The following is a 15,643-nucleotide window of genomic DNA, read 5'->3' as shown; positions in this document are numbered from 1 at the left end:
GTGTTATTTTTGAGTGTCTCTCTTTATTTTCTCCCATGCCCTGATCCCTCGGTGTTGATGATGAGATAAAGCCGCCATTAAGTAAATGAGGATGGGCTTTTTACGTGGACCTCCATGCTACACAAGTGTCCCAGTTTGGGAATTTGAAAATCCAGTCACCTTAGAATTTACCATCAGAGTGTCACATTCACCTGATAACCATAACAGTCACTTGCTGTAATCAGAGTTTGCCTTTCACTTTTATTACCTAACATCTGTCATAACTGAATAGCTTTGCAAGTCCCGATTCATAAAAATAACAACAGCCAGATGCAGTCAAGCAAAGAAGGAATTGAGTACAGTCAGGTTATGTACAGTAGATTGGCAATTCCAAATTGTCACCGTGTAAGAATGTGGGGTATGGGAGTGACAGTGGCGGTCAGAATCCTGTCCAGTCCTGGTGGGATAGCCTTTGGCCCCCTGAATTGCACAGCCCTCGAATGCACCTGAACGTTACGCCAATTACGTTTTCTAACTTCTACAACGTCGGTGTCAGTTGGCAAAAGTGAGGGTCTGAGTCAGCAGAAATCATAAGGCTGGGATTTCTTTGGAGAGGATCTTACGAGAGTTCAACGTTTTACGAGATTTTTGTGTGAGTACAATTGTATTCACAATATTAAATTGTCTGTTAAAATGTGTGACATTGCTATGAGGGTCTTTGTTTTGTGTTTAATGGTGTTGTGAGGTTTTGCGTACAAGTTGATAAATATTTTGTATGTCTTTATTTGTAACTTAGACAAAGCAATGTAATATTAGTGTGACATTAGTGAGAAGCATTTATGTTTAACCACCACCCCCCTTTTAGGAATGGATCTCTTTGAATTTTACGACAGGATTTGGGAGAAGTGCCTGAAACCAGTTTGGCAAGTGTTTCTCTGCGGTTTCTCAGTCAACCCTCATAGGAAAGTCAGGCTGCCTACCTGCCAAGCTTTACCTTAACAAATGGTTTTGGGGCAGGTGTTAAGATGTTCTATTTCCCCCATTGGTCTGAAGTATGGCTGTTTGGAACTGGCTTGTTGTATCAGAAGCCTTTAAGTAGTATGATGTCCTATTGGCTCTAAGGGTTGGACAGAACATTTATAAATTTGTTTGCTTAACCTCACTCTCTCTCTTACCAAACTGCTGAATGACCATCTCACACCATGAACTGAAAAGGACAACACAATGAAGAGCACAGCTCGGCAGCCATATTGAGACAGGCATGAGGCCTAGGCTGAAGAAAGCTGACCACCAATGATGCCTTAACTGGAGACATTTTAAGTAACTAACAAGTCTGTGTGCCGCCTGAAGCTTCACATCAGCATTTATCAGGTTGTATGGTTGCCAATATTCACTTGTACTTTGCATATAGTTATTTATTAATATTATCAATAATACATTATTTAAAGTGTAACTTAACTCTTGCTTGTCTTTTACTACACCTAATAGCCTGCGTTTATAGATGTAGAAGAGAAGGTGGGTAGAAGTTATATACTATAATACGTTATAAACAGTGGTAAGTCTATGAGATTTGAGGCATTCTGACAAAGGCTACACATTAATAATGCAGAAGGGGAAAGTAAAATATTACACTACCAAGACAAAATAAATGGATTATGATTTGTTACTGTTGTTACTTTATTTAGGCTCTTTTATGGTCAATTTCACAATGTAATTTATCAGAATATTTTCACGTAGAATTTTTCACATACAAATGAATACCTGACAATTTCCGACGTAGAACTGTGCACCGTATCTTCCATCCATGTTTTTATGTGTCTTGCTGGTGCAATGAAGAGATTTGAGCTCATTTCACAAAGGCCTGGGCGGCTACAAATTGAAGAAAATCCTCTAATAATACAGAAACACTCATCCTATCACCTACTGTATAAGAAAATTATTGATACCCACTTTTAGTACTCCAGTAAAGTCAGTCAGTTATTTTCACACCCACTTAGGGTCACGGGGGGTCTGCTGGAGCCTCTCCCAGCTAGCATAGGGCTTAGGGCTGGGACAAACCCTGGACATGGCACCAGTCTATCACAACATTTATTTCTAGAGCACATTGTCATACAAATGCTGTAGCTCAAAGTATGTCTTCATCTTGTAAAGCAAAAATCTAAAAATAAGAGTAGGCAATGCTAAGTAACAACAAAAAAATAAAGTAAGGTCTGATGGCCCGGAGAAAAAAAAAACAAAATTTGCAGAGCTTTCCGAGACCACCCAGCCCCAACACGGCATCGCAGGACAAACACACACACACTAACCCCAACCACATACTAGGGCTGATTTAGCATCGCCAGTTCACCTAACCTGCATGTCTTTGGACTGTGGGAGGAAACCCACCCAGAACATGCAGGGAGGACCCCAGACGCAAACCCCGGTCTCCTGATTGCGAGGCAGTAGTGCTCTCTGTCACTGTGCCGTCCTCCACTAAGTGACATGTCCAAATGCAAACTGGCCAACAGTTAAGGCAGACACACTCAAGTTGACGGGATAACTGTGTGGCCCCAAATAAATCTGGTCTCGCCATTACAGCAGTAAAAGAGCAGGGCAGAGGGGGCACCACCAGTTGTTTATTTGCTAAAACCTGAAGGTCCATGCAGGTTCTGTGCGGCCTACCTGTTAAGTCCCCACATGATGTTCATCCTTTGCCCCTGCTACAGGAGATTGCGAATGGAGTAGCAATATTCGGCACTCTTGGGCTACAGTCTGGACTTTGACGGATACACATGGGTGAAAGACGGCGTTACGGACTGCCAAAGGTGTGCACTTCCAAGTTGGAGTTTACTACAAGTCCTACAGTGGTCACTTGGTGAAATCTGCATCTGGTTGGTTCAGTGTCTCCGAGACCTCAAAACTGTTATCCAACCACTGAAGTGGTGTTAAAAAGGCACAGAATGTTACTTCTTGGTGCTTCAGATCTCCTCCTTGTGGGATTTTGCTTCAGTAAAACTGGGAGCGGACACGGCCTCTGCCATTGTGAACGATCATTTCTCACAAATCATTCAAGGGTCTTCAGAGGATTTGTGGCTCTGATGAGGGGACTCCACAGGAATTTCATGGATGCCGCTGCCCTACTGAACAATTTGAAGAGGAGTGGAAAAGTCCCCTTGAAATGTACACCAAAATATGAAGATGCATTACAAGTGATAATACAATCCTCACTCTTCTTAACCTAACCAGATCTGTCGTACACTTTGCAGGTTTCAGATGGTCAGCAGTTCTTCTAAAGTTTGGAGCTTTGTTGAACCAGAAGAAGAGTGGAGAGGAGATGAGGGTTTATGCCAAATTGTTTTGCTACAAAGAAGGAATGTGTTGGGGTTTTTGTGACGTTATCTAAAGAGGGTTGTAAATGAAGAATACTCCGATCATCACGATCAGACGTTGGCATTTAACTGACAAAAATGACCCCCTGCTATCTGACAAGGAAGGTATACAGGCTTCAGCAGATCTACTGAAAGATCTGCAACTCGGTTTCAGATGCATTATGGGGGATCACAGAATCATCTGGAAAATGTTGTGCAGCAGTTCCCTAAAACCAGCAGTCTGACATTGATTTACTGGAAATCTCTCAAGCTCAGTCTACCAGTCGTGTATGTCAAGATATGAGGCTATGGGGGTGGAAGAGCAACGCGTTCACTACAAGCCTTTCATATCCCTGTATTCTGGCCAAGATGAAGGACTACAGATACTCCTCACATTCGTGAACTTCATCATCTTCACAATGCTTTTTATTCAGCCAAGTTGTCCGTGAAGAGGGCTACCATGGAATCGGTGGAAAAGTCAATGATTGGCAGACCATCCAGGGGGATGTCTGGAGCCACGTGATGACTGGTCCTGGGACCCCTGCTACACTGGACTTGAAAAACGGGTACCAATGATGAATGGCAAGTGGTGATTGTGTGTCGTGTGTTCTGCTTTACAACACACAGTAAAATGTAGACATCAAGTATCTCCGGTACAATTAATTACACAAGTCACAAATGATAAAAAATAAAATTTATTGTCAGATCAAAAGGAAAAATTGACATTCATTCCATCATTTCCAAAAACACCAAATGGCCTCTTCATGTTGTGCCTTCATGTGTCCACTGCCATCTTGGCTCATTTTTATCTTTAAAAGTGGTGCGATTTTTAATTTGAACTGCACAAGCAGCTCTTTGTTTTTAAAGAAAATCCGAAATCCTTGTTGATGTCCTCATGGACGGCGGATGACAGTGTTGCAAAGCAGGATCTTCCAGGACTTGGACAGCACAAGTGCAGACAGTACCCTGGCACTGGGGCCGTCTGAGGAACGGGATCAGCCAAGGATTAGTTTGCCCTGATTTTCAGACGATTTTAGTAAAACTAGCGATCAAACTAAAAGAAGCGGAAATTCAGGGTGTTGCACGTAGTTGGGTACAAAAGCAAAGGATTACGGTGAGTGGGACACTTTCAGAATTAGGGGATGTTAGAAGTGGTGTCCCTCAGGGGTCACAGTGCCGAGTCTCCTCCTGTTTTTAATATAACAAGCAATCGGGATTAGAATGTGAAGAACGAGCGTTTCAGTTTTGCAGATGATACCAATTTAGGTGGAATGGAAGATGATGTAAAAAAATGTAAAACCAATGAAATCTTTACAGAAGGGCCTGACCAGTATACAAGATTTGCCAGATTTATGGCAGATCAAATTTTAATGTAAGTAAATATAAGGTGTTACACGTAGGAAGTAAAAATGTTAGATTTTGATACACAATTGGCGGTCAGAAACTCAAGTACCCTTTCATGAGAAGCAGGACCTACAAGTCATTGTGGACTCATCACCGCCAACATCCAGACAGGGTACAGAAGTGCTCAAGAAAACTGGCTGGAAGTTTGGTTGTAAAGCACAAGATGTGGAGTCCAAGTCAAACGTACCAGTGAGGCCTCACGTGGAGTACTTTGTGCAGGTTTGCTCACCATCTTATTAAAAAGAGAAAGTCCAGAGAAGAGCAACGAGGCCAATTTCCAAGACTGCTGGGTATTGGGTATGGAGAAAGAGTTGAGCCTTTGTGATTTAAGAAAGCAGAGGTGACATACCTGATGTCACTCGTCACACCAATTAACCTGATGGCGTACGAAACCTAGTGGCCTATTCGATAACCACACCCTGTGCACTCCCATGCTGTTGACCGATTTTGGGTCCCAAAGCCTTGACGATCTGGTTGAGATATTGGGTACAGCTCGGTAAATGTGCTTGATGGACTGAATGGTCTCCTCCTGGTTGTTTTTCTTTTTTTTTCCCCAAATTTCTTATGTTCTTGCATTTTAAATTGTGAAGGGGATTCATACAGTGGATCCCAACTGTTACTTTAAAATACAATATGTTCTTCACACTGCTAACGGGAAATGCTACTTAAATTTTTTTTCACACACCGAGAACCATAGCCATGGTTTAAATGACCAAGTAGTGTGGCGTACAGTAGGCCTGTAGGAACCTTCGCAACTCGACTTTGTCACTATGGAAAATGTACGGAAGTGTATTAAGGCCACGGAGAAGAAAAAAATACAGGCACCGTGAAGAAACAAAAGTGTATGTCGAGATTAAAGTCAACATGCCGACTTTATTCTCGACATTTCCACTTTAAACCCTTGTGTTTTTTTTCTCTCTCTAGTTTAACTTTGCCATATCGTAAACCTCATCTAATATCAGTGTTTCCTAGATTTTCTCTTATCCTATCATAAGTTAATGTAGCACATTTAATGCTTTGTGTTAAGTGTTCCCCGGCCCAGCTGTTAATCGCTACGCACTTCTTAAAGTGACTTCCTCTGGCACTGAGCGGAGCCGCAGGCAGCGTTCGCCACACAGAATCCATTCACTTCATGATATTCCTACTCTCTGAACATTTCGAATGCTAAGATAAATACTTGATATCATTTTCATGATGAAATGCATTAAAGCAGGTATTAAACACGTGGGGGCACGGTGACGTGGCGGTAGCTGCTTCACAGCAAGGGGATCTCGGGTGTTCCCTGCCTGGAGTTTGAATGTTTTTCTGGTGGGTTTACTCGGCGTATTTCAGTTTAGTTTCAAAGGCACGTGCGATACCCACTCATACATCCAGCTTTTTGGAGCCTCGTAACACCTGCCATAAGGTTGTCTACACTGAACATACACCTGGGGACCCCTAACTGTGAGGGAGCAGCACTACCGCCACTCCACACACATGCGTTAATGCATTTCATCATGAAAATGATATCAAGTATTTATCGTAGAATTCTACATGCTACACTAGTAGTTATGACTGGGCTTGAGAAAATCTAGTAAATGAAACATTGATTTTAAGATGAAGTTTACAACGTTCTACTTCAGTGACAAAATACACTACGAGAATAAAGTCAATGTGTTGACGTTAATCTGAATTGTTATGTTGAGATTAAAGTGGAAATGTCGAGAATAGTGTTGACTTTATTCTTGACACTGTGTCCTTATTTTTTTTCTTTTCTTCTCCGTGGCCCTCATACGCTTCCGTAAAAATGAGATGAACAGGTCTGGTAAACTTGTTTGGCTGAAGGCCTGCTAGTTCTAATAAGTTAAGACTGGGGTCTTCGGCAACAAGCAAGTACAATAATCGCGCTTTACTCCACATTCTGTTCATAGAAGTACACTCCTGTCACCTTGATTTTGTGGAAATGGTTGCTTTTATAATGATGTCTTTACCTTTGAGAAAACATCGACCGTAACCTGCATCTCGGAAGCAAGAAACACCAAAACACAAATGGCAGGGTGAATGGCTGTAGTCTTGTGTGCATTCATTGCACCTTCCAGATGTTCCTTTCAGGCTTGACGGCCATTTCGGTCAACATCTTCATGAGATTCTCTTCCCTCCGTGAAGCGCCGGTGTTCAGCAAACGCAACGCTTGCTCACCGCGGTGTTTCTACTTACTGATTTGTTCAAGAAGCTGCACGATTTTAATGTCGGTTCCTTGCTCAAATCTTCGCTCACCGATGCGCTACACACAGCTTCTTAACAACCTCACTAAACTACTGACACGCGACAATGGCAGTGCACAGTCAGCTGTTGTTCTATCACATGTGACACGCGTCCACTGATGGCTTCTATAAACAGCAGCGCCACACGGTGGCCAGTTTTAAAACTTCAACACTGTCCACACTACTACGCTTTCGTTGAAAAACAAACATTTGTCTCCATTTTTGCCATTACAACATCTCGTTCCCTGATGCGTTCCCCTTAATGGAAGAAACCCGTAGTCCAACCTACCCGACACAGAGGAGTTGCTTTTATGGTGTTCTTTAACTGTATGCATCTAAATTGCTCTTTGCACAATCCGAATGCAGTATACACGCGCAAAAGGCAAATAGTAACAGTTCTGCGATAAATTCCATGGCCGGCAGCGTAACCGTCCCTTCAAGGGGGACATTTCCTCCAGTGTCTACGGCCTACACATTTTTGGTTTAGTGTGGATGGAGATATTTTTGTAAATGATGTGAAATCGCTAGTGTGAGCAGGGACTGTTTTTGTTTAAATTAAACCAACATGTAGTAGTGTGGACGTCGCCTTACTGTCCGTAACTTCTGATCAAAAAAAGAAGACTTTAGTGTTTGGATGATGTCATTAAATGGGAGACAACATTTTAGATTTGCTTAACTTGGCAACACTTGCTGACACAAATCCAGTGGAAGTCTAAGCTGTTGACTTAACCCACGTGTGTGCCACGTGTTGAAAATGACATTTAGTTTTAGCTTTTTTTTCCCGCATGTGTCTGTGTGTTCTTTTCTGCTTAAAGGTCTGACATGACCAGTTGGGTTTAGCTATCAAGTTAAATGTGATGCCCAGACATCTGATTTGGACACCATTTGTGATCAGGCCTGCAGCAGCTTACTGCACCCCTCGAGCAGGGCTGGACAACCTGAATCTCCAGACCCTTCTGATTTGTGTCCTTGACATCCATGGTTCAGTGACAAAGCTGCCTCTGGCTGCCCCAGTGAGAGTGTCTGGCCTCTCGTCTCTGTGTCTGCCAAACCAAACCAAAACAAGGCTGGGTGCAGATTGTTAGGAACGTGGATTGGACAGAATTAAATGAATACCTGGCTTAGGGTCAAAGCGTGTAACGCGGGGCGCGCCATCACTTCAGCTCACCCGTTACACCTTGGTGCCCCTTCTGTGTAGCATGTGATGGGCTCTGGTGTGAGGATTACATTGAATTAATTCTTGTGTGAAAAATAAAAATGTGTCCGTTTGTGTTCCTGATCCCCCTAATAAGACGGAAGGCCTCATTAACTACCCTGAATTAAGGTGTGTAAAATTAAAAACTTCAAAAGATGTCTTGTAAAATGTAGTTATGTTAAGAGTTCACAAATCCTGCAATTTCTTTAACAAAAGTGAAATAAAACATGAAGACATTTTCAAAAGTATTTCATTGAAAGCAGTGACAGGCCTTTTTTCCCTGGTGTTGAGTCAAGCCATTCCTTTATTTATTGTCACAACTTGTCTCCCTCCTTCTGGCCAGTCGGTCACATCGGGTCATCCTGAGGCCTCAAAGGGCTTCACAGCTCCACTTCTCCCAGGACTCCTCACTTTTCCTCCCACATGCCATAGGCTGGCACTCCATTCAAGAGTGGCTCCCAATGTGCACCGGGTGGAGCCCTGATGCATTTTTTTGGACTGGAGTTGGATGGAGGGCATCCCGGGGGCTTCAGGATGCCAAGGGGTGATCATGTCGGCGGTCAGAATGGGGTACAAATTTAGTTTTGAATTGTGATGACAAGTCTGTGGCATCGGGTCATAAAATGCTGGAACTGCTTTCTACAGCCATGCCTGAAAGTTTGAATCCATCGCAAGTTTTGATTTTTTTTTTTTTTTTTAATGACTTAATACTTATTTAATCAGAATTTGTCAATCTTAATTGAAATAACGTATAATTATAATAATCTATTATAGCTACGTTAAATTGTGCTGGTGCAAATACAGGTGAGCCCTGAGCAGTAAGATGTCCATCGAGTTTGGTGGTTCTCATGTTCAGTCCCTTTTAGTATCCCCAGGTTCAGAATCTTACGTGACCTCATTTTATTAGCTCATCTTTTCTTTTCTTTTTGTCTTCTCTTATTTTGCATTCCAAAAATCACAGCAGCATCACGTTTCTACTTATTTAGAAATACTCCTTTTTGCTACAGCTTTAAATGCTTACCTCTCTCTTTTATGGGTAATTTGTGTTCACCCACTTACCGTATATACTCGTGGATAAGTCAGGACTTGATTTTATCGTATAATTTCTGGTATTTTATAATATCGGTCGTATAAGTCGAATGCGGAAAACTGACGCTATTGGTCCAGGAGATTCTGATGTGCCAACACCCACCTGAGAGAGTAACCACGGAGCACACAGCCTTTATTTTCTATGTATTGTGCCTACGTGACCACACGGTGATACCCAAACAATTCCAAAGTGACGTTTGCACTGATTTGTGTTTTTTGTATCTCACACCCTCATACACCTTTATCGTAAGAGCATCCATCCCTTATCTACGTAGAAGAAAATATGAATCCATCCATCCATCCATTGTCTCCCGCTTATCCGAGGTCGGGTCGCGGGGGCAGCAGCTTGAGCAGAGATGCCCAGACTTCCCTCTCCCCGGCCACTTCTTCTAGCTCTTCCGGAAGAATCCCAAGGCGTCCCCAGGCCAGTCGAGAGACATAGTCCCTCCAGTGTGTCCTGGGTCTTCCCCGGGGCCTCCTCCCGGTTAGACGTGCCCGGAACACCTCACCAGGGGGGCGTCCAGGAGGCATCCTGATCAGATGCCCGAGCCACCTCATCTGACTCCTCTCGACGCAGAGGAGCAGCGGCTCTACTCTGAGCTCCTCCCGGATGACTGAGCTTCTCACCCTATCTTTAAGGGAGAGCCCAGACACCCTAAAGAGGAAACTCATTTCAGCCGCTTGTATTCGCGATGTCATTCTTTCGGTCACTACCAATAGCTCATGACCAGCTGGTTTTAAATGAAAAGTCGTTGAAGTGGTGAACGAAATTGGTAACTGTGCTGCTGCAACAAAATTCAATGTGTCTGAGAAAACTGATGCGAGATTGGAGGAGTCAAGAAGATGTAAAAAAAAAAAAATTTGAACGGGCGTATAAGTCGGGGTCTGATTTTATGATCGATTTTTTTGGATTTCAAGACCCGACTTATACACGAGTATATACGGTAATTGTTCATAAATAACGACACAAATCACCAGGATGAGCAGATGACTGGCCAACCACCACTGAATGCTGAAAGACTGCGACTCCCCGCTAAGGGGCCTGTTCGTGACTAATGGACCCAATAATCAGAACATTCATCCCGTCATCTACTTAACCCATTTTAAACCAAAAGAGCCAAATGAAATCACAATGATCTTAATATTATAAAGGGCTAATTAAGGAAACAAACTGTAGAAAAGGATCTGTTTAAAAAAAAGGTAAAGCATTTAAAGTTTGTCAGAGTAAGAGAATAAAAAGGCCAGCTCACTGAGCAATGAGGTCAATTAAAAGTAAGAATGAGACGCTGATTGGAATAAAAACTCGCAGCTCCAGGGCTCCCCCAGGACTGAACTTGGGATCCGCTGCTCCGAACTACGAGTGCAAATCTTGTGTTTCACGTCTCGATTTCAGATATTTGAGAAGCCTTCATGTAATATTTCTTAAAATAACGATGACACACGTTCAAGCGTGACTGTAAACGACACCCTGTACATGCAGTTCAAGCTCACAGTGTGGCAGTCCCGGGCACAAGGTGGGTGAAAGTCCAGGAGGGGCCACCACCTAATCACAGTGTCTCATAAATATTCAGACTAAATATTTATTGCCTGTGACCCCCCCAGATATTTGGTCAGGAGTGTTTATCCTCATTTAATTTTATGTTGTGCTTTTAAAGGGTGCAAAAAAAACATTATAAAAACTGCTTCTGTATCATTAAATAGTGTTTAAAGGTCTTATAAAAATACAAAGCCACCATTTTTGTTTTGCTTTCAAACCTGCATAGTGAAGGACATAAAAAATCCTTAAAAGCATCTTTAATAAAAGGAAAGCGCGTCTCTGTTTAGATGATGATTATTATTTTTTTTCTTCTCCTGAGAAATCTTGCGTTCAGTTATCTTTTCGATCTGAAGTGGGAGCCGCTGTGTTCCCGGCGGTGGCAGACTCTTTTTCTTTAGTGTTTTTGGTTCACAGCACACAAAGGATTTTGCATATTTTGTTTCTCTCGGCAGGAGCCACGAGGCTCACATTTTTTAGATTTGTTTCCTGCTGGCTTGATTGTAATCAGTGCATCAAAGAAATAATTTAAAGAAAAGAAAAAAAAATCAATCAAATAAATTAAGTAACTCGTACAAGTCCAAATGTTAATCCTATGGAGGTTCTGTAAACATGAAACAATAGGAAAGAAACCCAAGAGTTGATTCTAAAGCTTTCAAAAGCCGCGGCAGCCCATGGCGCCCGTTTACGACTTGTGCTTCTGGCTGGCAGTTTCTGCCTTTTTGCGCTCTTCCTCCTCTGCCTTCTTGCGCTCCTCTTTCACCTCTTTGTATCTCCATTTTGGGACCTGGAGGTAAGGGCTGTCCTTTGTGCTGCTGTTGCTCCTCCTCCTCTCTGGCTGGAAGGTGGGCAGAGGGGCTTTGCACACTCGCACTTTAGGCACCACCATGCCAGGCCGCACGCTGCTTCTCCGCAGAAGGTGCAAAGGCAGTAAACTACTCCGCCGCGGGGCCGCAGCCGACCCCATGTCCGAGGACAAGCTGCTCTTTGGCTGTAAGCTGGCACGTCTGTCTTTCTTTTTGGGTATCAGCATGACCTGCGAGTTCTGGAACAGCTTCTTGTAGTTGTTGAGACGCTCGGGGCCCTGGGTCTTTAACTGCTCGATGCGCTGCCTTTTAAGGATTTCCTGCACCGCAAAGCGCCTCTTGCCAACACAAGGAGGGCTCCCGGGGCACACTGTCCTGCAGGCAGTCGCCACAAAGGGGCTGCTCAGACTAGTAGTCATCCTGACCATATGATCCATGACCCCCTCTTCCTCAGGTTCATGTGGAAATTTAAAAGTGAAAGCTGAGCAAATCGTCTCGGAGATCTTCTGGAGGCAGCCTTTGGGAGCAGTCGCCTTGGCCACGAGCTCCTTCAGCTGCGGCCATTCCGCGCTGTAAGTCTCGCAGAACTGCCCGGGGCAGGGTCGCGCTATCAGACGCTGCATCAGGTAGGCCGTTTCATAGCGGCCGGTGAACAGTGCCCAACCTCGGGGGGTCAGCTTTCGACCAGGGTCTTTAGCGTCCAGGTCTGCCCCTACAGGAAAGAAAACAAAAGTCAGAAACAAAATGGATGCAATTTGGTTTACACAGGAACCTGATCCAGCCGTAAGAGGGCTCTCAGTCAGGCTGGCAGTGGTACTTGAACCTCAGATAGTCCATATAGCCCACCCCAAGTATGACAGCCTGGTATGTGATGGTATGAAATTGGTCTCCATCGAACACCGTCTTGGGCAGAGAGAAGAATTTGAATTTAATGATCCTCCATCTCTGAGGGTTCCTACTCTCTCCTACAGGTGTAATAATAATCATTTATTTTATTTATAGGCACCTTAATAGCAACAGTCACAACATAAAATTAATAAAATATTACAGTACAACAGAACCAAAATAAATACGATAATACATTTAAATTCAGTTTTATCAGCTAAAATTATCAGACGGAATAAGCCAGCTTAAAAAGATGAGAGTTAAAGGTAGGAAGAGAGTCGATATTAAGAATGAAAGTCAAGCGAGCAGGAGGTATAATAAGATTGACAGTGGAAGAAGATCTAAGCAGACAAGAAGGAACGGAGATGTGAAGAAGATCAGAAAGATAAGGAGGTGCCCGATTATGAAGGGTCATGTAAGTAATAAGCAGAATCTTAAAATCAATGTGATATTTAATTGGGAGCCAGTGAAGCTGCTGAAGGACAGGAGTAACGTGTTCGGTGGAAGGGGTTCTGGTAATAATACGAGCTGCAGCATTCTGAACCAAGTGAAGTTTGTAAAGGAGTTTGTGAGGAAGACAAGAAAGGATAGAATTACAATAATCGACACGAGATGTAACCAGAGCATGAACAAGAAAAGCAGTGCTGGTAACTGAAAGAGACGCAAGGACGTAAACGGCTGATATTATGTAGATGGAAGTATGCAGACTGAGTAACGTTATTAATATGCGCCTCGAATTTTAAGGTACTGTTGAGAATAACACCTAAGCTCTTAACCTGGGAAGAAGATGAGATTAGAGAATTATCAATAGTAGTGCTGGGCGGTATACCGGTTCATACCGAAAACCATTTTTTATTTTTTTTATGATATGGATTTTTCTTATACCACAACACCGGTTTAAATTGCCTAAACGACGTTCGGAACGTGGCGCAGCGGGAAACTGTTCAAGTGGGGACCTTTTTCACTGCTACACCGCTAAACACAGATTTGTTGCACCAGGGCTCTTTTTCACTGCTACACCACCAAATAGTGGGCGGTAGCATAGGAATGCTGCGTGGTGAAAATGGACAGAGAGCCTGGAGATACTTTAGTTTTAAAAGGTCAGATGTGTAAATACTGTTTCTATACTACTGGGTAATACTGCAAGCCAAGCTGTACTTGTTTTATTTGTTTTCAATACAGTGTAATGTACCTGGGTACTGTGTAATAGTGTGACGACATGTTTTCAAACCCCGTCATAAGTTATATAGCATATTAAATGCTTTGTGTTAAGTGATTCTTAAACTGACTACTTCTTGCACTAAGAGGTGGCAGCGGCAGCGATCGCCGCACAGAATACATTCACTTCATGATCTTCCTGCTCTCTGAACATTTAGAATGCTAAAATAAATACGTAATATAATTTTCATGGTGAAATGCATTAAAGCATGCATTAATCATATGGGGGCACGGCGGCATGCCTGCCTTGCATTTGCATGTTTTTCTGGTGGGTTTACTCGGCGTGCTTCAGTTTCCTTTCAAAGTCAGGTAGGATGTGGGGTTTTGTTATGCTGTATTGACCCTGCTAGTGTATGTTTTGCTTGTATTCATCCTGCGATGTGCTGGCGACTCGTTCAGAGATGGGCGCAACTCTGAATGGATGGCATAATTAAACATGTATAACAAAGATGTTTTTAAAGTTCTGAACACTCCGTGGGCTAAGTTTATAACTAGTTTTAATTTCACAAAGACGTTTATCGTGTGGTGATTGGTTATGTGGAGAAAGAAAAAGGACGGATAGGAACTGGGGTTTGGTACGTAAGACAGAGACAGCACACATGCAATAAAGATAGCCCGCTCAGAAGAACATGCACTGAATTCTGTGTTCGTGTCTCCGACCACCAGATCACAAACCCAACATTTATACAATATTTTAAGTTAAACCTGTGCGATAGCCATTCATACATCCAGTTTTTTGGAGCCTCGTCACACCTGCCATAAAGTTCTCTACACTGGACATAATAGTGCAACTATCAGTAATAATACTATTATTTATTTTATTGTTATTATTTATTAGTTTAAATATTATGCAGTTTAATGATGATAAAGTTGTTTAAAAAGTCACTTTAACGTGTCAGTGGACAGAGATTGTTAACATTAACAGAAAGTGTAGTTGGTTTACAAAAAATATTTACTATTTATTCCTTTTCTAAGACATATTCAGTGCAATACAACTTTTGACAAGCACCTCTGGATATTTTACTAAGTCTAAATGCCTCTTTGGATGGTTGAAAATATGTTGTCAAAATTTTAGTTTAAGTTGGCAAAATTTGTTCAATAAAAAGGTTCTATATTTTGACTGCATCGGTCATGCAATGTGATACCTTCTCTTCATTAGTGCCACCCCCTTGAAAACTATCACTTTATGCGGCAATGCAAACCTGTATTAATACTTGTGTGCACATTAAAATGTTTTTTTTGTACAATGTACAATACTTTTGACAGTGGAATAGGTTATTCTTAGCCAGTAATTCCAGTGGAAAATGTGGTTAACATCCACTCATGCATGGGGAAAAAAATACCGTCGAATACCGTGAAACCGGGATAATTTAGAAAAATACCGTGATATAGAATTTTGGTCATACCGCCCACCCCTAATCAATAGTCAATGAAATATTATCACATTTTACAAAACAGATTTAGTTCCTACCAGAAGAACCTCTGTTTTATCACTATTTAATTGAAGAAATTAGCAGACAGCCATGATTTAACTTCCTGCAGACAATCTGAGAGGGAAGAAGGTGGAAGAGTGCAATCAGGCTTAGTAGACAGACAGAGCTGGGTGTCGTCAGCGTAACAGTGAAAATGGATATCAAATGTCCTAAAGATATGACCAAGAGGCAGAAGATAAATAATAAATAGAAGGGGACCCAAGACAGAGCCCTGGGGCTGGTGTAGAAAACAAATTTAAAATCTCTGGGACCTCTTCATTGGAGGCCGATACTGGAATGCCAACACTTAACACATGCAGTCCAAATTCTGATATTACCTGGGAATGGAAAAATCTTGTATGTACATTCAGCGTGTCGTAATCACTTTAGTGTGTGTGCGTATGAAAACAGAAATCTATCTATCTATTATATAGTGTGTGGGATATGGCCGGCCTTTCATCCCGGCCAATA

At 42.4% G+C, this 15,643-nt stretch overlaps 2 protein-coding genes across 2 annotated transcripts in view; both read right to left on the bottom strand.

Annotated features, from left to right (window-relative positions):
- Nucleotides 1-15,643, bottom strand: part of LOC127528438 (uncharacterized) — a 398,423-nt gene that overhangs the window by 339,908 nt on the left and 42,872 nt on the right. The gene's annotated exons all lie outside the window — the stretch shown is intronic.
- Nucleotides 10,627-15,643, bottom strand: part of ankrd33ba (ankyrin repeat domain 33ba) — a 123,727-nt gene continuing 118,710 nt past the window's right edge. Inside the window, exon 4 of the mRNA XM_028803430.2 lies at nucleotides 10,627-12,309. Within this exon, the coding sequence (XP_028659263.1) occupies nucleotides 11,477-12,309 (833 nt within the window). The 3' untranslated portion in view covers nucleotides 10,627-11,476. The remainder of the gene's footprint in view (nucleotides 12,310-15,643) is intronic.

This window comes from Erpetoichthys calabaricus, chromosome 6 (genome assembly GCF_900747795.2).
Source record: "Erpetoichthys calabaricus chromosome 6, fErpCal1.3, whole genome shotgun sequence".
NCBI lineage: Eukaryota > Metazoa > Chordata > Cladistia > Polypteriformes > Polypteridae > Erpetoichthys > Erpetoichthys calabaricus.
The sequence above is the reverse complement of the archived record's forward strand: the minus strand, read 5'-3'. Positions and strand labels throughout refer to the sequence as shown.